General features: G+C 32.7%; 3 protein-coding genes across 3 annotated transcripts; 1 reads left to right on the top strand and 2 right to left on the bottom strand.

The window, feature by feature from the left end:
• Nucleotides 1-3,421: 3,421 nt before the first annotated feature.
• LOC114422376 (cyclin-D5-1-like) lies at nt 3,422-5,863 on the bottom strand. The gene is made up of 5 exons (XM_028388695.1): nt 5,162-5,863; nt 4,980-5,066; nt 4,585-4,876; nt 4,364-4,497; nt 3,422-4,246 (listed from the first exon to the last, which is right to left on the bottom strand). Exons 1-5 carry the CDS (start codon nt 5,444-5,446, stop codon nt 4,046-4,048), a joined length of 999 nt encoding a protein of 332 aa, XP_028244496.1. The 5' UTR covers nt 5,447-5,863; the 3' UTR covers nt 3,422-4,045.
• A 4,805-nt stretch (nt 5,864-10,668) lies between these two features.
• On the top strand, nt 10,669-16,149 carry LOC114422365 (BTB/POZ and TAZ domain-containing protein 4). Its single transcript, XM_028388685.1, has 6 exons — nt 10,669-11,025; nt 13,409-13,692; nt 13,943-14,073; nt 14,329-14,635; nt 15,495-15,805; nt 15,908-16,149. The coding sequence occupies exons 2-6, from the start codon at nt 13,423-13,425 to the stop codon at nt 16,026-16,028; spliced, it is 1,140 nt and encodes a 379-aa protein (XP_028244486.1). The 5' UTR covers nt 10,669-11,025; nt 13,409-13,422; the 3' UTR covers nt 16,029-16,149.
• A 4,570-nt stretch (nt 16,150-20,719) lies between these two features.
• Nucleotides 20,720-26,122, bottom strand: LOC114422356 (formin-like protein 6). Its single transcript, XM_028388674.1, has 4 exons — nt 24,507-26,122; nt 24,195-24,397; nt 22,106-22,347; nt 20,720-22,010 (listed from the first exon to the last, which is right to left on the bottom strand). The coding sequence occupies exons 1-4, from the start codon at nt 25,940-25,942 to the stop codon at nt 21,219-21,221; spliced, it is 2,673 nt and encodes an 890-aa protein (XP_028244475.1). The 5' UTR covers nt 25,943-26,122; the 3' UTR covers nt 20,720-21,218.
• Nucleotides 26,123-26,935: the final 813 nt, after the last annotated feature.

Genomic DNA, 26,935 nt, shown 5'->3' with positions numbered 1-26,935 from the left:
ACCCGAAAAGGAAATTAATTATATTATTTTTCCTTGTAAACATACATGTTCGTCTTGTCATGTAGATTATTATTGTTAAGTCTCCCAGAAAAAGGAAATTGAAGAATGAAGATACCTGCGACACTCGACGAGACAAAGAACGTGTCTCCACGTAGTATATATTGTCATTTTGAGATTAAAATCTTGAATTTGGTCTCTCTTCTTCCCCATACGCTCTTGAGCAGATTTTTGTCCTCGTCTAATTTATCACTCAATGTGACAAATGAATTTTTGTCCAATTAAAAAAAGCAAGTAAGGGATAACAATAACGTTTTTTCTTATGACATACATATGAACAAGATCCAACCCCCCTTTAGCCGTATGATTTAAATGTTTCTGTGGTCCAACAAACATGTCTCTGCAACCCAATCCGTGACAGTTATGTAAATGGAAGCATTTGGACTTTAAGCCCTGTGATATCCAATGTGATACTGATAGTCTTTATCATCGACATAGTTGAACTAAGTGTGTTTATCCTCTCACCACCAATCTCGTTAATTTGGTCCTTAATTAGCGCGACAACATTATATATTTTTTTTTATTTGCATGTTAGTTGTTAGTGTATTAGTTTTTGTTAGGGAAGAGATTTGAACCTACAACCTCTCCTTCCTTCTCCACCACATGAACCTTATATCTCTTGAGACAGCATTACATAGTGTGATACAGTAAAATTTTAATCACTACCATGAACTCTGAATCCAAGGCAACGCAGTGTTCATTATGTTTGAGTTGTCTTCATCTATGTTAGCGTGTTTGGGTTCACGTCTTAGATGTAATTTCTTTTTATGTTTATTGAGAAGTTAATAGTTATAACTTACACATCTCTCAAACATGATTTCTTAGAAGAAGTGTAGTTTAAAATCTGTGAAGAAGAGTGGAATCGTACTTTGTTTAGGGTATATTTTCAAGCTCATTTCATGCAAAGAAGATTTTATCAAATGGGGAAGCTCTTCACCCTTGAGTGTTTATGTGCTTATAAATTATTTAGCTATGATTGGCATGTGAATTCTGTTCTGGCAAGATTTTTTATGCAATTTTAACTGCAAGATTTAACCAAAGAATGTACAGCGGCTTATAAAAGAACTTCAGTCTCTCCATGTGAACCATGAAACAATTAGGGGTGTTTGATTTGATTGTTTTCTATTTTCATTTTCACTAAAAACAGAAAACGGTGATAAAAATGTGTTTGGTTGGATTTCTAAAAACATTTTCAGTGAAAATAAAAATAGGAAACAACCAGAAAATGAAAACAATAAATTCTCGTTTCCAGTATTTTTAGTTGAGAACAAAAAATTCATTTTGGGTAAAATGAAATTGACGTGACAATGAATGTAATTTTAAGTAAATTTAAAAATACAAAAAGACAATAAGTTAATATATCATAAATTTTCAGTATTTTTATTTCATGAAAATAAAAAACAAGAAGTCAAACCAAACATGTTTTCAGAATTCTAATCTTTTGAAAATAAAATCAATTTTCAAAAAATAAAAATAAAAAATAAAAATATAAACCAAACATATCCTTAGATACTCGGTCCCCTGTAATTTACGGCAAAATACAAGGTTGATGCAAGACTGGGTAAGTGTGCAAGTGCAACCCACAGGTGATTGAGATTGTGACACTAACATCTTCCATAACGCTCCCTCAACCCTAAACCAAATAGAACACATACATCTCTTATTTCGTGAATTACGATAGATTAGACCATATTGCACCTTATTTTTAGGGGATCCTTGAGGAGAGTAAAAAAGAAAGAGAAAAAAATAGAATAAAAATTTAAATATGTGATATGTGTTGCTATGTATTTTAGATTTTTGTGTATGAAAAAATATTTATTAAAAAAAATATCATTAAAAATTTAAGTCGATGAATTAGTCTCTAACTCTTACTAAGAGATATTAATTTCAAATCTCAAGTTTATCCTAACAAAAAGTAAAGGTAAAAATACTGTGGAGGTATATAAAAATTACTCTTGTTTCAACAAAATGTGTTCCCTAACAACTAACGGCATATCTTAATTTGTCCACATTTAGATATTATTTCAAAGCTGTCATGCATATATTTGAATCAAACAAATAGATCCATCATAGTTGCTTGGCTTTTTCTGGACATTGATTTTGAAACCCATTTCATACTTGAGTTTCTTGAAGCTAATACTAATAATTTCCAATAATAATGATAATATGCAATCCACAGGATCGATTATCCTAGTAGAGTCGTCTTAAGAAGTTAGATAATTTATACTAAGTTTATGGTTTAAATTTTATTGTTATCGTTGTACCCTAAAAAATATATTGTATCTATTTAACAAAATATGGTGTTTTTCATATAACAAACATAAAATGATTCAATGGGATTTTATTATTTTTTTTTGAGAGGGAAAGGTATTACAGTATGAATAATGTTATTCCTCGCTATCCCTCAAATTTACATAAATTTTCATGGTTTATTATTTTTTTCTTTTTTCCTCATGTGAGTGTGTGCTTTGATTCGAATTATGAATATCTCTTGTAATATTCAAGAAAGCTATAACTTTTTTTAGCTATCGTAATTAAAATATTTGTTTTTTGATAAAACTCTAAAGTATCTCATAAACTTTGATCCTTTAGATCGATAAAACTAATTTTTTATCCAAAACTTAATGACATTTAAAACTCATGATCCTTTCTTAAGAGTTATAATCTAAAAGCTCCTAACTCCAATCCAGACACACTTAAGTTCTTTTTATTTGAAACATTGTGTGAGTATAGTGTCTAGAACTGAATACAACAACGCTATTTGTTCGATGCTTTTAATGCATTATTTTATATCACTTATTAATAAAAATATTAAACACATATTCTAATACATTTCTTAATTTTTTGAAACAAAAAGATTAAATAATCACACAAAAAAATTATGAGAAATATATCTCAATGAAATAGCCCTACTGTAAAACCTCCCCCTGTTTCCATCCATATGGCAACCAAAGGTTATCCAATGCATTCTCTCGCAGTGCCATTTGGTTTAGAATTTGATAACACTTATTTAGATCAAATTACTTTTGACTTTGAGCTATTAAATTAAGATGGGTATATTCAATCCACTATCTCCTTTAATATAAGCATTACATTTATTTAATCTTTCATCAATTACATTAGGAAGTACTGGCAGTGCCCCCTACCAGTCCCATGCCCCAATTTTTTACCATTTATAGGGGCTGTAAGTGTAATAATAATATCAATAAAAATCATAGTACAAGTAGAAGTAGTAACGGTTAAAGGAAAGTTTCCCAGTTCTTCTGAAAAGGAGCCTCCCGCGTCCCAAGCAAACACATAATCACGTTCAACTTTTACAAGCTTTATCAATGGCCCAACCCAAATGCTACACAGATACATCAAATCAAACAAAACCAATTCCCCATTCTCCACGGCTTTCAGCCTTTCTCAAGACAGAATTAGAAAGCATCCCAAGCTCCCCATTAAAGGGTAGGCTTGCTATTGCCATCATCGTATACATAAAATAAATAAATAAAAACATAATTCCCCTCAAAAATAAAAGGAAGAAAGAAAGAAAGAAAAAATGTAATAGGAGCAGATCAAGAAAGCAAACACTGCCCAAACTCACTATGGACAAATAGTCCTCAGCATAGCTTTCTGGCTTTCACTCATTTTTTCATTTTACCTCCTTAATGACTTGTGGATTTTCTCAGTCAGCTTCTTCAAACTCACTCTAGGGTAAAGCTTACCACTTTTTATTTATTTATTTACTCTTCCTTTTTTTTTTCTCTATCTTCTTTGTTGTCACTCGCTGAAACTTTTTGTTGGGTACCGGGAAATAAAACCCTAATCATCAAATACCAAATCATTCCACAAAATGGTGGATGACACTCATTAGCCCTATAACTAACAAGAATAATAAATTTTTCAGTGGAAAAAATATATCCTATAATCCAATCAGTGAACACCAATCAATTTTCCCTGTATTGATCATTTAGATCACAAACTCTCTGCGAGGTGCAGCAAACTAAGGCCGATGTAGCTTTTGTCCCGCACAATTTTCACTGTCCTCAAAACTAAGTTTTCTCTTAGCTCCCGAAGAAGTGTCAGATTGGTTCTCAAGAACACACGTGGAGCTCGACTGAGCAGACATTAAATTCGAGCAAGGTGTCTTAACTTTGCTTTTCATCTTTTCCTGTATTAGATTGTAACAGAAAAACACATGTCCCTGTTCCATATAAATAGTAAACATCATCAAACTTACGTTCTACTCTTTAATTTCTTTCAATTCTTTATCCAAATAACAATTAATTAACATTGTTGAATGCAATCTAAATAAACTCACACTTTCTACATTTCCCCACGATGAGATTAAACTTAATCGAAGATCCATTGCTTTTCTTGTTAATGTAGCATCAAAAGCTGCCAATATGGCTGCCGAGGCAATTAAAGATGGTCTTTGATCCATCAAATTAACATCTGCACAGAAAGACTAACCTTTACAAACAATCTCGATGATAAATAAATAATACTATTTTAGAAGGGAATTGCATTATCAAAAATCACCTTTGACCATGGCCACAATGTGTTCAGTGGCTTTTGTGATTATTATTTGTGGTTTGGATCCAGGGCAGAACTTGCCGACAAAGTAATGCAAATAGGAAAAAGGAGTTGCTGATCCCATTTTCCAATCCAAGGTACTCAAAATCATCAGTTCCATGTTCTTAATTACTTTATTCTCAAACCGATAATCATCCATTGGATACTCGGATAAAACCGGCACATTTTGCTCTTCCATCTTTGCTGCCAGAGATAAAGATGCCACAGATAATAACTTAATAGCCCAAGGTTTCGATTCCTGCATATCATTGGAGAAATTAAGTAAAACATAAAGGGAAAGTTAAAATCAACAAAATCTGAAAGAAATGATTGGAATTAAGAAATTGTGTTAAAATGCTTACATCGATGGATCGCTTTGAAAGAAACCGATCAAAGTAAGTCACCGATAAATATGCAGTTTCAACTTTGAACCCAAATTTTGCTTGTGTCTGATTAATCAACAGTTAGAAGAGTTTCAATAACAGAACAACCAAAAGCAAACTAAACAAGCACGATGATGAATAACATAACATTGAAAACTAACATTTAAAATCCAGTCAATGGCATCAACACGGGCACTTCGTAACCAGTGTCTGTTTGAATGATCATCAGAGGTAAAAAAGTGGTGATTCTGGGATCCAAATCCCGTTTCTTGTTTGAACAAATACTCAATGTATTCCTCTTCATCCTCCAAAACGAAACATGAGTTATCAAGAGAGTAAAAAATGCCAGGGTTCTCATCTTGGTCTTTAAACAATCTAGCTTCTCCTTCTTCGTCACACAAGAGGCTAGACAAGGAAAATAAGGTGCCACTTCCAGAACTCCCCATTAAAATGCCTCAAAGTTCACTTTAACTTGTCTTAGAATATGTAACTGCTAAATAGTATGATATATATATATATATATATATATATATATATATATATATATATATATAGAGAGAGAGAGAGAGAGAGAGAGAGAGAGAGAGAGAGAGATTTGGTTCGGGGGGTTGAGTGGAGAGTATGAATGGGAGAGAGTTGGAAGAAGCGGTTTTGGTGCCGCCAAAAAAAGCAGATGAGATATATAGGGACGTTAATTAGCGGTTACGGGGTTTTGAGTTGAGCTGCGTTAGTGTTTGTACTATGTCTATGGGTATGGGAATACACTATAGTCTATACACTAGCGAGGGTGTAGTAGTACTAGTGAAGAGTGTGGTGTGGTGGCTTAGGACTAACTAGGCCATCCCAACCCAAAGTCTCCAAATGTTGGGAGATTCCAGACTTCCCAATATTAAGAGAGTCCATGGGCTACTGCTATGGTACGTGCTACCCCACTTTTGGTTTTCCCTACAGTTTAGGACAGCTGTAGGATGGTCACTTTTGTCCCATGTGATGCTAAAGGCTTTCATTTGGTCTGTTCATCATCCTCCTCCCTTTTTTTTTTTATTCCGTATCCTTCTTCATTTTTATTTTGCTTAAGTCAATTTTTTTTAAGGAGTGCTCTTAGAAAAGAGAAAAAAATGTTATTCTTGAGCTAAGTCATCTTTTTTTATTTTTTTATCGGTAAATGTTAATTTACTAATTTTATTAGAAGTGTCCGTCGGAGGATTTGAACTCAGTGACCTCTTTTTTTCCTTTCTCCCTTTATCATTCTCTAACTATTAGGTAAGCTTTATATCTCCAAGCTAAATCATCTTTTGTTTCTGAGTTTAATATGCTTGTGTATGGCCTATTATGTATTGCAATTACCATTCATTTTGCTTGTCTGTTAGCCTTCAATAAGGAACTGACTAAAGCTCAATCCTACCCACCATTTAAACTATAATTTGTTAGAAGAATATCCACACAGATGTAGAATGGATTATAATTTATGAAGAAAAGCTATTATAAAGTGAGAGCATATCTTTAAATCTGTAATGATAGTGTATTTATTTATGATTAAACTTTAGTAAACTCAAAGCATAATATATTTAAATTAAATTAAATTAAGAGCCGATGAAAAACCTTTATTCTTACTTTAGAATTAGGTTGAGTTTGGAAGAGTCTTATCATAAACCATAAACCATGAGCTCCATGACCTTACCTGTCCCCCAAGTTCCATTCGTACATTATTATCAATGGTCTCACTTGTTGGCCTTCTCTGTCTCGCTTTTTTGGTTTCAGACATCATGTGTACTAAATCAGCCCCTAATGTCTACATTTAAGCATCATCATATCAAGTATGACTGTATGAGCAATCGAATCAACATCTTATAAATTAGTCAAGATAGTGTACAATTATAAGTTTGCTCCCCGCATATAGGCACATCCATACCTAGATAACAAAACAAATATGAACAAACAAATAGATCTGTGCCAAAAGAACCATTGCCTGTTAATACTAGTGGAATTACAATGTTTGAACTTTAAAGTAAATCACATAATCAATGTGAAATAGATACAATAGCTAGTTACCTAGTTCTTCTCTATTATATAGGCATGAAGATGATAAATATATATTCTTTTTGTAGCTTTTCCCATCAATGTAGTTAACCATTTTGTCATTTGCTATCAATGGAAATGCTTAAGATCACTGTAAGCACAGTGATGGCTTTGAATTCAGTCCGTGGTGCTCTCAGTTATCCCCTTTATTTTCTGAGTAACTAGGATTTTTAAAGGTAGAAAAATGGGAAAATTACGCGGACTTTACTTGCCATGAGGTCTTCACAGTTTTGTTCCTAAATAGTCAGGTAAAGCATTTTTTTAAATCTGATAATCAGAAAACCCTGCCAATTTGGGAATTTAATATGCCCCAATAGGGATGAGCAGAAGAACAAAGTGAATCTTTTTTATCAAAGAGCGACTGCATGTTATGGCCCTAATGTATTTCTTAATAGTTAATAAACATAGCAGGTTAAATAACTAACTAGTTAATGTTAGAATCAAATTAAACTAAATGACACAAGATCCAAAATCTGGGATGGCATTAAAACCGGTGGAATGCCATCTTTTACAGTCTTTGACTGCCAGATAAGATCACACTGCTGGTCTCTCCAAAATAAATTGTGAATTGTCATCATCAGAATGCAAGCATGTTCCTCCTCAATTGGCTTATACTGCAGGCACATGGATACATTTTAATCCATTTAGTGATTAACTAACCCTTTTAACAATTTAAGTTCCCCCCCGGTTGAATATCCTAACTGAAAATATTTAATTTCACCTATTTGAATTAGGATTTTACAGCTTGAGAAGTAGAAAAGGTTAATTACATTGGTGACAGATAATATGTTTAATTTGCAACTTCCCTATGTCTATGTGTTGCAATATACTAATTCATTAGAGCCTAAAAAGGTTTTGATTTATGTAGAGGAGTTGTTAATTTGGAGGGAAAAATGATAAGGAGGGGCCACAATTAGAGGCTAAGAAAAGAATTGATGGAAGTATGATAGCACACGTGAATAAAATAGCAGGGGAGGAGCGTCTTCACGTGTGAAAAGCTGGACCACTTCCTGTCTGTGGTAGAATCAAAGATTTTTATTTTTATAAAAGGAAGGCAGAAGGAGGAAGAAGACGCTCCTGGTCTATCGTAAGTTGCCACCCACTCACAATAGAATATAGCACTATTACTGTTACTTGAGATGTGGCCTTGTACTAGTACGTGGCATATGATATTATTAATTCATACCATATACTTATTAAATAAATAAATACATGGATAATATTTTTATTTGCTTGAATATCTTGAGCTTAGGTAATAGTGATGGGAAGACTAGGTGGAACCTTTGACTCTGAAACATCAGCAAGTCCAAGATGGTCAGCAAGTTTGACTGCTTATGATGCTCTCTTCTCTTGCTTACAGGTGCAGAATGGGGGTGGGGAAAATCATGGTTCCAAGACCACTGCTTTTATTATGTGTCACTGAATGCCCTGGCCTGCACACACTAGCACAAACAATAAGGACAAGGAGGCTCAATTTCATAACTATGTATCATATCATGAGAGATTATAACTTATAAGGGACATGTACTGTGCATGAATGGGGTTTATTTATATGGAAAATAAAATAAGTGTGGTTGGAATATGGCTAGGCTTGAGACTAGGTGTGTGCGTATGATGTCTATTGCATTGCTAGCATTCAGCAAATTAATTGAATGTTGTTTGGCCAACAAGATTCATCAATCCCTCCCTTTCCTCAAGATATTCAGTGTTGGTTTTCATCATTTCACAACCACCACCATTATTCCTTTTCCATTTTCATGTATTGCTAGTTACTACTGTTCCATTATCAAATTGAATGACGATGGATGATGTTGGTTACTATTATTGTGACCTCATATAAAAATAAAAATAAAATTATCTAAAATATGTATGAGTCTTGTAAGATTTTTTTTAAGCTTTCATCTTCATGTTGAATTATATATACATATTATTAAAATAGTTGTGTTAAATTTTGTCAAAATTAAATAACAAGAATGTAATTAAATAATTTATATTTTAGTATATTTTAAAATATTTATATTACGTCAATTTTAATATATATGAATGAGATAACAATAATTTTGAATTAATATGAAATTTTGTATATAATTTATGTAAAAGAACTTTTAATTTAATGGTAAATTTTAAGAAAACATTATTACTAAAATTGTTTATATCAAATTTTATTAAAATTAAATAACAACAAGAAAGCAATCAAATCATTTATATTTTGAAATGTTTATTTGATTTTAGTATAAAGTAGCAACTAATTTTTAGTTTTTATATATATATAAACCCCCCGCTTACATTGCAAACAAAGTCGCTTAATGATTATAAGAATTAAAAGAAACAAAACTGCATTCATAAACACTCTATATCTTTAGAAAGCTTTTTCAAACACTTACATCAACTTACATTAACTAAAACTTCACATTTTTTATTCTGACTCTTTATGTAAAGAATTACAAAAATATGAATTAGGAAAGATCGGTCAACGAAACATGAACTAAAATCTTAATCTTGATATACTTCATAACAATATATTCTTGTTACCATGATGTATATATTGACAAGTGCTAATCATTTGAAAATTAAAAGTATTTATTCTATAACAGATCTATTACAAGATCAATTTTAGATTTGCCGTTGTTTATTCCTGACATTTTTTCTTGACTTTTCATCAGTCTCAACGCTCGTTTATTTTTAGGTACCAATTTAAGAGTAATTTTTTTATTAATTTAAAATAATACATACTTTATTATGTATTAATCCCACTAAAAATATTCTGATATTTTTTATAATTTAATCTTTCAAATCTTAACCTTAATTTTATAACTTAATTCATTTGAATAATCTTGCAAGTTATCATCTATAAATTCATTACATAAAGTCTTGAACAAATATAATAAGTGATAATTACATAAGTAAATAAAAAGCTTCATTTTTATATTATAAATTTTCATCTTTATTTTTAAAAATTAAATTATCCTTTTTATTTTCCTATACAACTATATTTCTTTATCAGTTCATGTAAAATTTATATTATAAATTTTCATCTTTATTTTTAAAAATTAAATTATCCTTTTTATTTTCCTATACAACTATATTTCTTTATCAGTTCATGTAAAATTTTATATCAAAATAAATCAGTTTTTTTATAAAATTAATCATTAAATAAAAAAATTCTAATTTATTTGTTCAATATTTATATTTTTCTGATCAATATTAAATGATAAGATATTAATAAACTAGCATTGAGGTGTTTTATATTAATTGATTTAATTTTTTAAATAAAAAATTATTATCAGTAGTAGCAAAATATTTTTAATTTTTTAATTAAATTAATTTTTAATTTATATTTTTAACATGTGTTATCTGTCATCATAAATGTGTGTGAATTAATTCCAGCAAGGACTTTGTTGGTGAATACTAGTAATTAGGTACGACAAGTGAAAATGATTGTAGTAACCAATGAGATTAGAGCGAAGACATATATGTCTACATGAAGAATTTTGTTAATGTGAAGTAAACAACCAATATATCTACACGAGGATACGATGTGCATATAGCGTACGTGTCATATTAGGGTGTACACAATTTCTGTTGTTGATATTTTTAGTTAAGAACAAGAGTGACAGATAGACTTGGTGAATTTTATTTTTAGCTTATTTGTTTCCTTTTTCATGAAAATCTATGCAGTTTCACAAATAGGCTCTGGTAATTGATCATCCTCGTTGTGTCTCTCCCTTTCTCCTTTGCATCACCATGTGTTCCCATTTCTGATTTTGTTATCCAGAAGGTGATGTCAAATTGAGAAAATAGAGTTCGACCTCAACCACTTATTATAATTCTTAGTTGAGATTTAGGTTTCGGAGGAAATATTGATTCTGGTTCCATATATTTGCTTCTGTCTTCTTGTTTATTTTTTAAAAGAATTTTGAGAGGAAGGCTTCAAAGTTTACATCAGGTAACTTAATTCATTCTTTCCATTGTGGATCTTAATTTGTTTTGTTAAATTCATTTGTTTTTTATTTTGCATTCGATATGAGATTGTGGGTGTAAAATTTAGTTCCGTTTGCGATTGGAAAATTGATTACATCATATATATTGATAAATTTGCCAATTTGTCCACTCAAGTGATATGTTCATCATTTAGATCCCCTAACATGTAGAAATTTCATTTGGTTCATAGGGAATCCCAAATGTCAAATAGTATGTTTAAAAACTTGTTGAGGTGTAAGAAATTGCGTTTGAATTTTTGAAACTATAACCATTAGCTTCTTAAAATCATGTATGAAATATAAAAAAATCACATTTTAGATGGAGAAACTAAACACCTTATAAAACATTAATTAATCACAACTCCAAATCATTATTGGGTTGAGCGAAAGAACATTGTTTCCATAGTTCATAATCGTAATCATAATTCGACAAGTTACGCCACGACAAATTGTGTGATGAATTGAGAACCAAAACAACCCTTGCTTGATATTCGCACGGCTTTAGCAAAACAACCCAAGGGCTTCATCATTTTAGATGTTTACGTTACAGGTGTAGATTCATTGATTTTGATATTTTATTTCTTGGTTAATAGTTTTTGGGTTAGTTGCTTAGCATAAATTAAAATCTCTCTTGAACAATCAATGAAGACCGTTGGTTCTTTTAGATATTTATGTTACAAGCATAAATTCATTGAAGCTTCAACTTTTTTTTTCTTATTTTGAACAATAATTTATAGGATGGTTGATTAACATCATATTTTTTAATTATAAAGACCTTTATTTTTAACCGCTTAGATATGTGTAATTTGTTTTTTTTATACTTTCCAAAATAAACTTATTTTCAAAATAAAATTAATACCCTAGGGAGTTGATGCTACTCTTATCTTTCTCATCCCCTTGCTCTTTTTTTTCTTGTTCTAAACCCAATATCCTTGTTTTTATGGGTTTTTTTTTATTCAAATGCAATAGGAGTTTCTTTGCCCAAACTTATTTGTTGGTGTGTCTTTTTGGGCCTTAGGCCACGTTGAGCATTTGAACAAAAAAAATAATATCACAATTGTTTTAGGAAAAAAAATCAAGGAATTTGAAAACCATCCCATTTCATGATCTTTTATGTATCAAACATGTGGCTTAAATTTTCAGAAAATGTTTTTTTTTCAATTTTGTATAAAGTTACAATTAGATACATCAATTTAAGTTTATAATTATAATAGTAGTAGTCATGATCATAATATTAAACATTATACATAACAAAAAGTTTATAGGCATGCATTGTTATTGTAGATATTTTTATACTCTCAATCAATAAAAAAATATTTTTATTATAACTTTTAGGATAGTTATTATAAAAAATAATAAATTTATTATTTATGGCATTACATGATTTATGGCATTACATGATTGAATGATTGTAGAAAAATATTTATATTGTAATAGTATATACTATTCATAACAACATCTTATCAATAATTGTAGATTTTATTTTATGATTGTTTTTGTTAAATATGTTTTTAATATATGTAAACAGGGCAATGTTTAGTTTTAGTCCTTAAAAAATAAATTGTCTCATTTTGATATTTCATTTATGAAGATGAATAATATATATAAAGAGTAAATAGTTTACATACTGACAATATAAAAAGTTTTTATATTGTCATGTATCATAAATTTATTAAATAATTATTTTTAAAATTCTATCAATGATGATTTTTATTAATAATAACTTGTAAGTGAGAAAGTTATACACTAATATTACATAGAAATTAATCTCTTTTCATAAATGAACAAAGAAAAGGAGAGAAAAGTAGTTTTTTTTTTTAAGAATAAGTACCACATCTAACATATTTGCATTAATGAGATACCAAAAATAGACAATTTAATTTGAATGACTAAAAAGGAATACTATCACATTTGCACATACTGAAAATGTATTTAACTGGTGTTTTTTTCATGATATTGTATAATATTAATTATATAATATATAATTTAACAAAAGTGTAATATTTTTATCCAAACCCAAGTGGAATGACTTATCTTAATATTTTTTTTTGTAATCCTTATGTTAATCATATAATAAATGGAAATATCTAAATATGAATTTTAATTGAATGCTTGACATTTAATTATAATAATAATCATTAATTGACAGTTCAAAATATATGTACACATATATCCAAATACATTTCTTTTTCGGTTTTTACTGGCCAAATGTTGATTAAGGTTGGAATTTGATAAGACCATGATCAAAATTAGGATTCTTATCTTTTCTAACATGCTTTTTTGATGATAAAGTATTCAACCAAAAACCAAGTTACAAAAGACATGATTTTATATTCGTTTATGCAACAGAGAAGCATAAAGCGATGACTAGCATGGGCGAGAATTGTTTTAAGCCTCTCCAAAATACTAAGAAAATAACTCCGATGCCACCTCCCATGCCCCGTTTTGCAGCCACGAGTTGTCCTTGTAAGTGTTTGGTGTCAAAAAATTCAACACCACCAAGAGGGCGCAACAATAATGTCTCTCCAGCAGCAATAGAATTTTGGGAGCGTCTTTTTTATCAAGGTTATAAAGCAGATGTTTGCATTAATACTGATAACGGTGGCGTTGTTTATGCTCATTCTAACATTCTTGTAAGTTCATTCATTCCACTCCATTAATCTACGGTGTGGCTTGGTAAATGATGAAATCCTATTGAATTTTTTGTAAATACTATTGTTTACACACTTATAACTAAATTCATCTATCTTGAATGCAATGTATGATTTGCATCAATCGTCATCATGGAATACTAATATTTTGTCATCAAGCATTGACAACAAAGTAAATATATGGATCTTTTTGTAATATAAGGATGTCACTAACTTCATATTATATGAACAGGCCATGTCTACTCCTGTTTTCCGGGGCATGTTGAAGCAAGCAAATTGTCATCGTCGATGGCGAACAATCTCAATTACTGGGGTTCCACATGATGCAGTTCAAGTTTTTATTCGATTCTTATACACTTCCAGGTATGTATATGTTTGATCCCTTTATCATGTTTGTGTAGAAACCATTAACAACACACATACTATGTGGTAATGTTGATAATGTCTTTTTGAATTTTGTTTGATCAACTTAGATGCAATTGGTCGATTAATCTAATGAAATCCTTGTAATCAATTGCACTAGTGAATATTTGTCACACTATTTTTTTGTCTTACTCTATTTATATTGATATGTATTTGTATATATGTGCTAAAAAAAATTGTTCATTTGTTTCATAGTTATGAGAAAGAAGAAATGGATGAATTCGTCCTACCTCTGTTGGTGTTGTCACATGTATACGTCGTCCCTCACTTGAAGCGTGAATGTGAACAGAAGTTAGAACTGAGTTTACTCACCATAGATAATGTGGTGGATGTATTTCAACTTGCCCTACTTTGTGATGCACCAAGACTTAGCCTTATTTGTCACCGAAAGGTGCTGAAAAACTTCAAAGTTGTTTCAGAAACAGAAGGATGGAAAACAATGAAGTTGAGCCACCCAGCTCTAGAAAAGGAAATTGTCGAGTCAATGGTCGATGAAGACATTGTAAGACTATTATTTTCTCTTTATTTTATATTGGTTAAACTATTCATTTGGTCTTCATAGTTTCTATTTTCAATTTTACACTATTGCTAGAAAAACTTTGCAACAATTTTGCACCATTAGAAAATATTTGTTGGAGTATAAATGCGAGGTAAAGTCTTACATTAGATAGTAATGGAAAAGTTAAGCACCTAAGTGAAAAAAAATCCATACAACAAAGCCTTAAGATTTTGGCTTAAAGTGTTATATCAAGTTTATACTTATGTAATTGCTCATAGTCCATAGGTGTAAAATTCTCCCCGATGTTAACCCATTCGATTGCCCAACAATATAAGTGAGCATAAGACCTACAAACATGAGACTAAAAGTTTTGGGTTAAAGTGTTTGGATACTCGGGAATTGAAAATGGATTTTGTTCGAGGGAAAGACTACCATGTGAAAGAAACTAACACGTGAAGGAGAGATTGTTGGAGTGCAAGTGTGAAGTGAAGTCTAACATTAGTAGTAATGTGAAAATTGAACATCATATAAGTGAGAAAAAGACTCATAAATCTGAACACTAGATGAAAGTATGTCGTTAAATTCACTTATGTGGTTGCCCATGGCCTTAGGTGTAAATTTCTCTAATTTTACCCTCTTTGGTTTCCCAACAATGCCCTGTAGTGTTAGTAATAGGAACCAAAACTTAACTTTTACACATACGCAAAGACAAAAACTTATAATTTTTTCAAGTAGAAACTAAAAATGAGGACAATTATATATATGGACCAAATGAATAATTTAACCTGGTTTTATTTACCTTACACCATGGCAACTTGATTTGTCCTCTGTCTAATTGCTTTCACGTGAATTGATTATCTAGATTAAAAAGGAGAAAATCAGAAAAAATAAGGAAAGAGAGATATATTTGCAATTATACGAGGCCATGGAAGCCCTTGTTCACATTTGTAGAGATGGTTGTCGAACTATTGGTCCTCACGACAAAGACTTCAAAGCAAACCAACCATGTAAGTATACAGCATGCAACGGATTAGAATTGCTTGTTCGTCATTTTGCTGGATGCAAGTTGAGAGTCCGTGGAGGTTGTGTTCATTGCAACAGGATGTGGCAATTATTGGAGTTACACTCTCGATTATGTGTTGATCCTGATTACTGTAGAGTTCCTTTGTGCAGGTAATTAATAATATTTATGTATTACTGTGTGTTATGTACGTAAGATTTCACTTAATCTAACTCGATTATCCACATGAATAGTAACACATCCTAACATTTCAGGAACTTTAAAGAGCGAATATCAAAACAAAACAAGAAAGACGAAATTAGGTGGAAAATATTGGTTCAAAAGATCTTGAGAACAAGAGGAATTGGGATAGCATCATGCTTTCTGCCACAATAACTATGGCCATCTGGTGGGTATATAGAATGTGTTTGTAAGAAATGGCCTTCAAAGATTAAGTGTTTCTCGTCTCAACCTTATTGATTAAATAAATAAGAAGCAGGGGAACACTTTTTTCTAATATTTTTATCTTATTTTTTTAACCATAAAATTATTTGTATGGCTAAAGATCTGGACATTAATTTATATCTTGTATTCAATAATAGTTATTTAGTTAGTATACCAAATGGTCTTAAGTAATAAAATTTATGTGAAGAATGCCATAAGGTATTAAGATTCAAAGTACTAATTTAAAAATATATCTTTACTTGACTTAAACTTTTAAAGAATGAGGTTAGTTACTTGAGAATTAAAATTCAGAGTCATTCTCAACGTTATTAAATTTTATAATAAAGTTGTCTTAATTAAAGGGTTCCAATCTTATTCTTTTTTCAAAGTTTTATACAGAAAACTAACATTACACTCTATACTCTTTACAGTTTCTTTTTTTGCTAAATTAATTGGAAGTATTCTTATCATGAGTATATTGCTATTATTTTTCTTCTCTTATGTTGTTAGTAATCTTGCTATTATTATCATTTTCACCTGATGTTATTGTTTTGGTTTTAGCAATTCTTTTATTTATTTAAGTCTCGAAATACTCTAAGTGTCCCATTTCATAGAAATTTCTCGTTAACTAAAGCTTTATTTCATTTATTTAAATATATTTTTTTCATTTTTCATACTAAAGCTTGGATCATTTTTCTTAACAATTTATTTATTTATCTTACTAATATTTTATCACTATAAATTATTTATTAATTTGTTATTATTATATCTTCACTACTAAATTAATTATATTAATCACAATTTCTTGTTTCTTTCTCCTGTTTTGGGTCACTACTCATTACTCATTATAGTGCTGCTAGGTGCACCCAGCATTATTGTTGGTGCATTCAGCACTAACCACGAAAAGACAAAAATACCCCTTACGGATCAAGTTGATCCGTAAATTAATTTTTAAGACTTACGAATCAATTTGATTCGTAAGTCTTTTACGGATCAAGTTGATCCGTAAGTCTTTTACAGATCAACTTGATCCGTAAGTTTTTTACAGATCAAGTTGATTCGTAAGTCTTAAAAATCAACTTACGGATCAACTTGATCCGTAAGGAGAGAAATTAGTAGAGACAGTTTTACCATTTTTAAAGAATGCTGGATGCATCTAGCAACACTCTACTCATTAATGATAGTTTGACCCAAAGTCCATTTCGCAAATTTGACTCCTTGGTTTGTTGCGTGTTGTTTCAATTTGTTGGTGGCCAAAAGACAAGTTCTAGCATGCGTAAGCGAAATCAAGTTTCGTAGGTGCGAAAGTAACCAACATCGTCTGATTGGATTTTTCGTAATCCAACGGACATTTTTGGTTGCCCGTCTTGCATCGTCCGATTGAGTTATTCGTAATCCAATGGTCTATTTTTGCTGGCCGTGCTGCCCCAAAAATATGTGTTCCACAGCGTTCGATTGAGTTATTCCGTTGCCCGTATTATCTATAATCCGGCATCGGTTTTGTCTGCTGATTCCACAGCGTCCACCATGACCAATACCGTGCCATCGGCGAAGTGTCCTAATATTTCTTTGTGTCTCTAGGTCCCAATCCATAAGTAAGCTTAGGATCCTTGCAAAAAATTTCATTCAACAACACTACACATTAAAATTTAAAAACCAAATCACGAAGAAACTTTTATGATGATTATTCTTGACGAAAAATTGATAGCCAATTTTGGTATACACCTCCAATTTTGGTATTATTGATAGCCACTCAAAAAAATCTTTCAGGGAGCAAAGGCAACAGAGCATGCATGCCTCCAAAGCCAAGGCAAAGGAACAAGAAATTGGATCAAAATATGAATTAGTTTGTTTGTGCTAATTATTGAGGATTGTCGTGGCGGATGCGTGGTCTCATTCCTTGTATCTTTGGCAACAACTTTCAGGAAGATCGAAAAAAGGTCGTTGGATTACGGATAACTCGATCAAACGGTACAAGACAGACAATAAAAAATGACCGTTAGATTATGGAAAATTCAATCGGACGGTGTTAGTTACTTTTACACTAAAACTTGGTTTCGCCTACGCACACTAGAACTCGTCGTGGCCAAAATTGTAGCTTAAGTAACGTTTTTGTTTTTGCACTCCTCCATAGAACACGTGAACATGAACTACGCCTTCTCCAAATTGCACGTTGCAAAACCGGTTGATCCCATGGAAAATTGAAACCGCACAAATTCCCTCATACTCTCCGGAATCAGAATTTCTTAGCCATGAAATGCCATTTATCACCAATCCAACAACAGATTACTAATGCACATAGACATTCCATTTCAAATTCATGTAGAAAGCTTCATGGTTGCCAAAAATTAAAAAAATAAAATAGAAATCTTCGTAACAGAGCACTAAAATTTCAGCACCAGCAAATCAAACAGAGAAAAAAAGTTTCCACCAACCATCTTCATTAAAAAAGCAAACTAGAAATAATAACGAGGAAAAGTGGCAGCTGCATCTGCCAGAAGTACGATTTGAATCCAAGCAGGAGGGGACGTGTGAATTTTTTTCTTTTTCTTTCTTGGAAACGGCTAATTGTCATTGATGTAAAATATCAAAATACAAAAGAGGGGACGTTTGAATGAATACATGCAAGGAAAATGCAAGCCTTCCTCCAAAAGTAAGCCACGTTTTCTGGTGAAGAGCCTTCTCTGTGGGAAGAACATAGTAGTGTTTTTCAATTATGCTTCTGGAAATTAGATGCCAAAGAGGGGTAGTTGTGAGAAAAAGATAGAAAAGGGTGTATTTAACAAACTATAAAGATATATTCAGTGATTTCCTAAAAGAAAATAAGAAATGGACAGACACCCTTAACACTTGTTTGGGCTTCACTAAAAGTCATCCAACCCAACTAACCTCCTATTAGTTCACTAACTTAATTAATAAGCTAACCTTCGCCTAATTTATTAATTTAATCTTACACTCCTCTAATTATATAATTTATCTTCAATTATTTATTTCTATACACATACAACGACAATTATAATTCGAGCTTACTAATTTCATTTTAATTTATACACATTTTTTAATTAATTTATTTAAATCTTTAATATTTTTCCAAAAAGTAATTAATATAATTTCTTTTAGCTAGTTTAACTCGTATAAAATATAGTTGCAATTTTTTTTTTAATTAGAATAGTAACAAGCAAAAAACTTAAACTATATTAAATAATAATTTCTTTATTTTAAAAATAAAGAAAAACCGAAAAAAATAGGCTGTCACATATCTTATTAAGACTATAACTAATATTTAAGTAATCATCTTGTCCTATTAAATATACAATAAACTATTCTTATGAGTCAACTATTTTATCTGAGGGAAATAAACTTTAGAGAAAAAGAAAGAAGAATAAAGAGAATTTCAAAAATCGTTTTTTAGGGTAATAATATTTTTTAATTCTCTAAAAAAACTGACACAAAGAATTTTTTTTTCTTCGACATAAACTATTCAAACGTGTTCTAAAAACTCATTTTCAGTAGTTAATGCGTATAACAAACTTTTCAATTTAAAGGGTGTGAGGGGTGATCATGCATTTAAAATGAAATCTCAGTCGGTGCTCGTTGGTAGATGCAGACAAGTTTGTTTTGTCGCTTTAGTCCTCTTTATTTGGATCTTTGTCGTTGCACTGTTACCCGTGTTATTCATTCGATTAATCGGTGTCTTAGTCATATATGCCTACCTCTTTGTATTCGAATTTCTCTATCAAAATATTTAAAGCTTATATATTGTTATGGTTGTGGGTATACTATCATCTATAAAAATTGATATCATTTTTTAAAATTCAAAATAATATATTCTTGGCGTACAGCGTACTTGTACATCCACCCTGTCCATGACGCACGGTTTTCAGGTATTATATTATTATCTGCATGGGCCAACTATGAACCTGTTTTAAGAGGATTTACTATGTATTAATTAGCCCAATAATGATCCACCGAAAAAAATGGTACAAATATTAGTCTCATTCAAACAATAACTCATCAACTTAAATAGCACAAGGGACCACATTCACAGTCTCACCTCTTCAACTTACCGTTAGGGTTGAGTTAGTTAGGACAAATTCATTATAATATATACCACTCCCTCAGTCTTTGGATATAAGATCTAATTATCTACCTTATTAAGATTAAAAAAATGATTAATTTAATTGATAGTAATAAATTTATTTTAAATATATAATTTTTTATAAAATTATCTTTGTCATTAATATTCATCTCTTCTAATGATTTAATACATTCTTTTTTTTAATAAAAGATATTTTTAGTCTAAAAATAATTAATATAAGAAATATTATAAATTGGGTCTTTATAAAAAAGAACAAACACAATTTTAAATTTCAATCTTATAAATATGAATGAAAGGAGTATTAGAAATTGTTTATTTTTTGAGTTTTGAAGCTCCTTTAATTTAGCAGTCCCAGCTACTGATTTATTTTTCTTTTGTTAAACTAGCGTGCGTAATTAGCCTGGGTTTATCATTCACTGCAACATTAATTATCTTTTCCCTTGGGTTCTAGGCCTGCTTCAAACATTGAATGAAATTAAGATTAATTATGGAATCTAGTGCAAGTGATGGTGTAAATCTTAAATGTTAGGCACACATAAAGGAATAGCTGCAAAACTGCTATTTATTATTAATAATTGGTTTAAAAAATACACATAAGAACCTCTTAAGTAAAATGGAAACGTTCTACAATATGACAATTGTGTGGAACTTTGACCTAATAAAACCTATTTTGACTGTAGAATATGTATTGGAGCTGAAGAAACAAAATGATGCATTCACTCCACCCCCCATTTAAAATTTTATTTATTCTTCTTCATATGAAGTAGGATGAGGATGCTATGAACCTTTGCAGCCCATTTCTGTAAACCAGGAAATTCGTTCAACAGTGGGTTCACTTTCTTATCCCCACCCCCCACCATGCATTTGAAGTGTTTGATGTTCAGTCTCAGGGAAGACTTTCTTTCACCATTAATAGTGTAATGGCATAAAACCCAATGAATCCAATCCTGGAATGCAGGCTATCAACTTAAATTTGCAAAACATTCATTCATTTACTTTCACTGTTATTCTGAAAGCCTATGGTTTCTTTCATATTCACAACACTAGGGGGATGAGCTCTCCTCATCTGAGCTTCTATCCTGCTTTGGATGATTGTATCTGTTGAGAACAGGTAATGATGCATTTGGAGGTATTCGGAAGGATCTGCCAGAACCACCAACGATTCTATCGTGCATCTTTTCCACTTCTTTGCACACTAGATCCAAGATATTCAGAAAGTCTCTTACAATCATGAAAATTCTGAGAGGGTGGGCTTCTTCCTTTGTTGCATTCCCATGAAAGTACTCTGTAACTTCTTTTACAAGGTACAAGGCTTTTCTCTCATCTGCTTTAATCCTTACAATTTCATCTTCAGCATATTTCAGAAATAGCTTTGTGGAGTTAAAGAAATTGCCTTGCATATCTGGCTTTTCATATTGCAAAACCAATCGCACTTTATCAAGGCCTGTTTCAAGCTTTGAAAGATAGCTGCTCAAGACATCTGAATCCATTCCTGCTGCTTTTTTTACATCACTAAGATCTCTACTGAGCCCTGCCACAACCCGCAAACCTTGCTTCTTAAACTCATCCTCATTAAATTTGGAATCCATCTTCACATTATCATTTGCAGATTCAGCTCCAGCACCTTCAGATCTAATGATTTCTTGGACCACAAAGTGGAGCAATGTGGTCTTTCCATCTGTTCCCTTTATATCTACAAGTTTTAGAAGTGTGTCCAATTTGAAAGCTTTAGCATCCCCTCGATTAGTGCCAACATTCATTCTGTTTCCTGTCCTTAGAACAGCTTCAAGGAGTTTGAGGAATAACCGGCTGTTCTTTATTTCCTCGCTTGCAGCCTGAAAGATATTCACAACTGATTGGTTAGTTTTCTGGAAGAGATAAATAAATCAAAGATTACAAGGGATTGAATCATTGAAATAGTTAGCTAGACCTCCATGGTTTGAAAAGACTGTCTAAGGTAGTTAACTTCTGCGTCAAAGTTGGCTCTATATAGCATAGCTTCAACTCTTTTAAAGGCAAAAGGGATATCAAGCACTGCTTTAAGAAATCTTTCTGCAGCTCCAAGTTTTGAGAGATCGCCGTCATAGTTTTTAAGTTTTATCTCTTCCTCTTTAGTAGGAGCCATCTTCACTAGGGTTTCCAATAGCTCAGTGCCCAAACCTTCAGGATTCCCTGTTTCATAAAAAAAATAACACCCCCGGTTAGCAAAGTGAAAATACAGAATGTAGATAAGCAATTGGTTCAAGGTAAAAACAAACAATAGACATGCCAAGGAAACAACCTGATACATTACTTTATGTAAATATATATTCAGATATTTTGCATGTTATATAACCTTCTGTATGTCCCTGTAAACACATCCAAGACTATATATTAAACAAATAAAGACTCAAGATTGAGTCATAATGTAAACCTATCCTTATAGGAACGCCCTAAGTCTTGCCTCCATGAGTTTTCATACTAGTAATTACCCTATTATACATGTCTTGTATAGCCTAGATATAAGCCACATAAACACTTTTCTTTAACAAAACCTTCTACAACACTTCTCTTGACTCACAATTGTAATTTTTTTTTTCAAGTCAATAAAATACCTTATGTCTGTCTCTTTCTTTACTTCGGTACCTTTTCATCAACCTCCATAAAAGATAAACACAATTAAGAAATAAAAATAGCTTTATGTTAAACTTATATAATGGATTAAACTCAGATATTAATGCCTTACAAATTACTTGTGTTATTTGAGGTGAATGTACAAAAGTAATGTGGCTCCTCTGTTTAAGAATATGAATGAATAGAATAGGAGGTGGCGGCACCCAGTGGACAGAAGCAGAATATGACTCTGATACCATATTAAATTTTATAGTGCAGCAAAGGCATTCGAAAGGTCCCTTAAAAATCGGTTCATAAGGGGGTGGTCTACCCAGCTATATAAGCACTTAGCATGTTCATGAATTACCCGATGTGGGACTATTCTTAACACTCAAGGAAAAATGGCTGGCAGTCGGTGGATTATAGGGAAATTAAAACAGAGAGTTACCACTGACTGCTTTATCCCCAGTTGATATCAATTAGAGATCGGTACTTCTATTAGAAAAAGATAAACACGGACAAAGATTAAAAAGAAATCTGGTACACTCACGGAGAAGAATAATCCATATTTTGGATTTGAGAATTGGAAGCAAGCATGGTATCATGATCTGGTTGTACCATTTTTAAAATTCACGTCTTTCAAAAACATTGGTGCTATTGCTTTTAGAGAAGACACGACAGTTAGAGCCCAAACCCGCAAAGTAAGGTTAGTTAAGGAATTGTAACAGTGATAGGCTGATTGACTACAGTGACCATGACAATATAGAGTTTAATGATAATAATTCCTCAAGAAATAGAAGAAAAATAGTTTGTGAATAAAAGAACTTTCTCGGCTGGGAGTGGAGGAAGAAGTGGTGTGATCCCACCTTGGCGGATGTTCAGTTATTGTTTTATACTTCCGAAGGAAGTCTTATGACCAGGATTTTATCTTTAACACATTTTGAAGTTTACAGTTCCTGAATACCTAATTTCACCGTTTAACATAATAATTCACATGGTATGATGCTGCTTAGACATTTTCATACTTGATTTTAGATCCAATTATGGTGACTTAAAGTTTAAGTTCTAGTGCTATGCAGCCTGTTTCTTGTATGATTCATTCTCTTTACATTATTGGCATAAACAGTTATGGGTAAACTTTATGCTTCTCACTTCATATTTCCCTGTATGATATACACAGACATCGAATCTATTAACATATCTCTTAGTAGCATTTTTCTTTTTGGGTGATATTAAAAAATCTAAACAAGGAAATACTGCATGCTTTTAACAGGTGCGTGAACATGAACTCATTTATTGATACTGTAGATCATACCAAGATTGCATTGTAGAACCTTGAATTACCCGTTTTGTATATTTTAGCCAGATCAGAAATCTTGGCGCAAGTATCGAGTCCAATTACTAAAAAGAATGAAAAAGCAACTTACCATCTAAAAGAGCTTCAGACACCTCATCTCTGGTCACATTCAAAGCCCTGAGAAGAATAGCTATGTTCTGTGACTTCTTCGGGTCTAACACCCTGTTCTCCTGATCAACCGAAGGAAGAACTGATTTTTTTCTGGGAGGTTCTTTGGGGGTAAAATTCGTGGCTTTGCATCCAAACAACGATTCCATCATGTCCTCATTTAACCTATTAAAAAAAAAAAAACCGCCATAAAATAGAAACAAAACATAAGTTTACAGTTATACCATACCACTAGTCCCAAAATGATAGGAGATAGTTAACTAATTTAACTCACTGAAAGGAGCTTGATTTGATCTGGTCCCACACAGTAGCACGGTCTGAGGTCGCACGCACTTTATCCCAATGCAGAGCTTTCAATTTTGGTTTGGCTCCATCCGTGTCATTGGCTTCATGCCTCTCGGAAGAGCTCACACTTTGACTTTGTTCAACCCCATCTGAACCTTTCGTCACACTACATTGAACTGGTGACCAAGATTGTCGCTTTACAGATGCAGAATTAGAAGAAGCACTAACCGCCGGAGACACTGATTTTTGCTGCAGCGGTGGAGGTGGCGGCGGCGGAGGAGGTGGCGGTGGTGGAGGAGGATTAAGTGAAGTCCTTGACACGTGCAAAGCAGTGTCGGTTGTTGTTGTTGTTGACTGAAGACGCTTCAAATTCGGAGGTGGGGGAGGCGCCGAGAATTCTGGCTTTAGGGAATGCTTAGGTGGCGGCGGCGACGGTGGTGGAGGCTGCTTTATAGACGGTATGATGACGTGTCTAATCTCCGGCGAGGGTGCGGAAACGCGTGAATTGGGCGAAGTTCTCTTGGAGAACGGAACAACAACGGGTGCGGGAGTGGAATTCGTTTCTCTCTTCGCAGGACTACCGTTGACGAGAGAGCTATGCCGCGAAGCGGGCGTGTAGTAGCCATCGATGGACGAGTTCTGCGGCGAGTGAAACGCCGTCTCGCGGCTCTCCTCGTCGGACTCGGGCGAGGAAGACAAAGCTGGCGGGTAATTCCCGCCGGGAGGCTTAGTGAGCGGCGGCATTGGCTGCAATTCGGGACTGGGCCGGTAGCGATCGGATCGCTTGAGCTTGTGATAGGGCGATCGGTTGGGCTTATTAGCATCTCGTGAAACCGTGGGTTCAACGGTTCCAATGTAGAGGAAACTCGATGGTGCCGAAGTTGTGTTTGCATCCTCGTTGCTGTTGCTGTTCCTGTTTGGTGGGTTGTTGTTATTGTTGTTCCCACTCCCAGCAGCTACGAACTTTTGAGTCTCCACGGGATGTTTTGCTCTGTGTTTGTATAAGAAGAAGGCGAGTGCTGAGAGCATCCCAAGCGTCACAATTCCAACGGAGATCGCGATTGCTACTTTCTTTGTTCCCTTTGTTGGCTGTGTTGCCGTTGGGTTTGCGATTGAGGAGTTCACCGTGGACGACGGTGCTGCTTGTTGGTTCTGATCCGCCGGGTACTCGTGGAAGAAGGGGATGTTGCCGCCGTCCGGAGATGGAGGGGTTTCCACCGCCGGTGGTGGCGGTGGTGACGCCGTGCCTGCTGGCGGTGGAGCGGAACTCGCCGGGAACAATGGCTGGTGCAGAATTCTTCTATTGCCAGATTCATTGGCGCTGGTGTTGTTGACCCCTTTTACAGTGTTGACTTGAAAGGAGAGGAATAGGGATAGTGTGAAGACGATGATGTAGAAGTAGAAGCTCAAGTGAAGAGCTTTCATGGCTAATTATCGTGGGGTTGGCTTGTTACCTTTTGTTTCACCCGATTCATGTCTGGGTTTCGTTTCTTTCCCGCAAATTCCTCTCCTCCAAATAAGAGAGAGAAATTAAGGAAACTTCTTTCGGCTGTAATGTAAGATCTGGATGCTACAAAGCTTCCGTCAGCAGTAGCCGCAGTTTCTATTTTTTATTTTTCTCATTCTCTTTTTTATATATTTTACTCTTCTTTTTTTTTAGTTACGTCTTCGTCAAATGCAATTTTCTTGTTTCTAAATTTCACTAATATACAGTGTAATAAATGAAACCAATGTATACGGAGAGAATATAGCAATATACTATTAATGGGAATGAAACGTGGCAGTCTTCATTTCCAGTTTTTCACGTTATAATAATATTGGAAATAAATAAAGAAAGAAAGAAATATAATGTGAATAAATATTTAATTACTACGAGGAAGATGATGGTTATGTAGTGGTTATACTATTAAAAAAAAAAGTTACTAAAGAAATATTAAAAATATAAGTACGTTCGTGTCCTTTATCTCTTGTTTGCAAGTAACGAGGGCAAGGCACAAATTCGACCTTGCTGTCGTTATATACTGCTTGCATTGCTGCTGCCCCTTCGGCCTTCGGCTTTCCTTTGTTCAGTTGAGTAATTGTTTGGCAATCCCCAAATTCAAAACATATTAATACAAGAATAACTAAAAATAATACAAATTACAGAAGTTAAGGTAAAAAAATATCAAATAATTTTTTTTAATTTATTATATTATTTTCAATATTCTTATAATTAATTTTGAATGGATTTATTTTATTTATTATTTTTTAACTAATGTATTGAATTAGAAAACTTACAAAAAATAATTTAACTAGAAAAACAAAATCTAGCAACAACGATCATGCAGTAAAAAAATAAAAAAGCAACAACGATCATGTCGAGGAAATCTGGCCACGACACAAACCAAGTCCACAACCAAAATATAGCCATAGTGCTCC

The sequence above is a fragment of the Glycine soja genome, chromosome 1 (assembly GCF_004193775.1).
Source record: "Glycine soja cultivar W05 chromosome 1, ASM419377v2, whole genome shotgun sequence".
Lineage (NCBI taxonomy): Eukaryota > Viridiplantae > Streptophyta > Magnoliopsida > Fabales > Fabaceae > Glycine > Glycine soja.
Note: the sequence above shows the minus strand (reverse complement) of the source record. Positions and strands in the feature narration are given on the sequence as shown.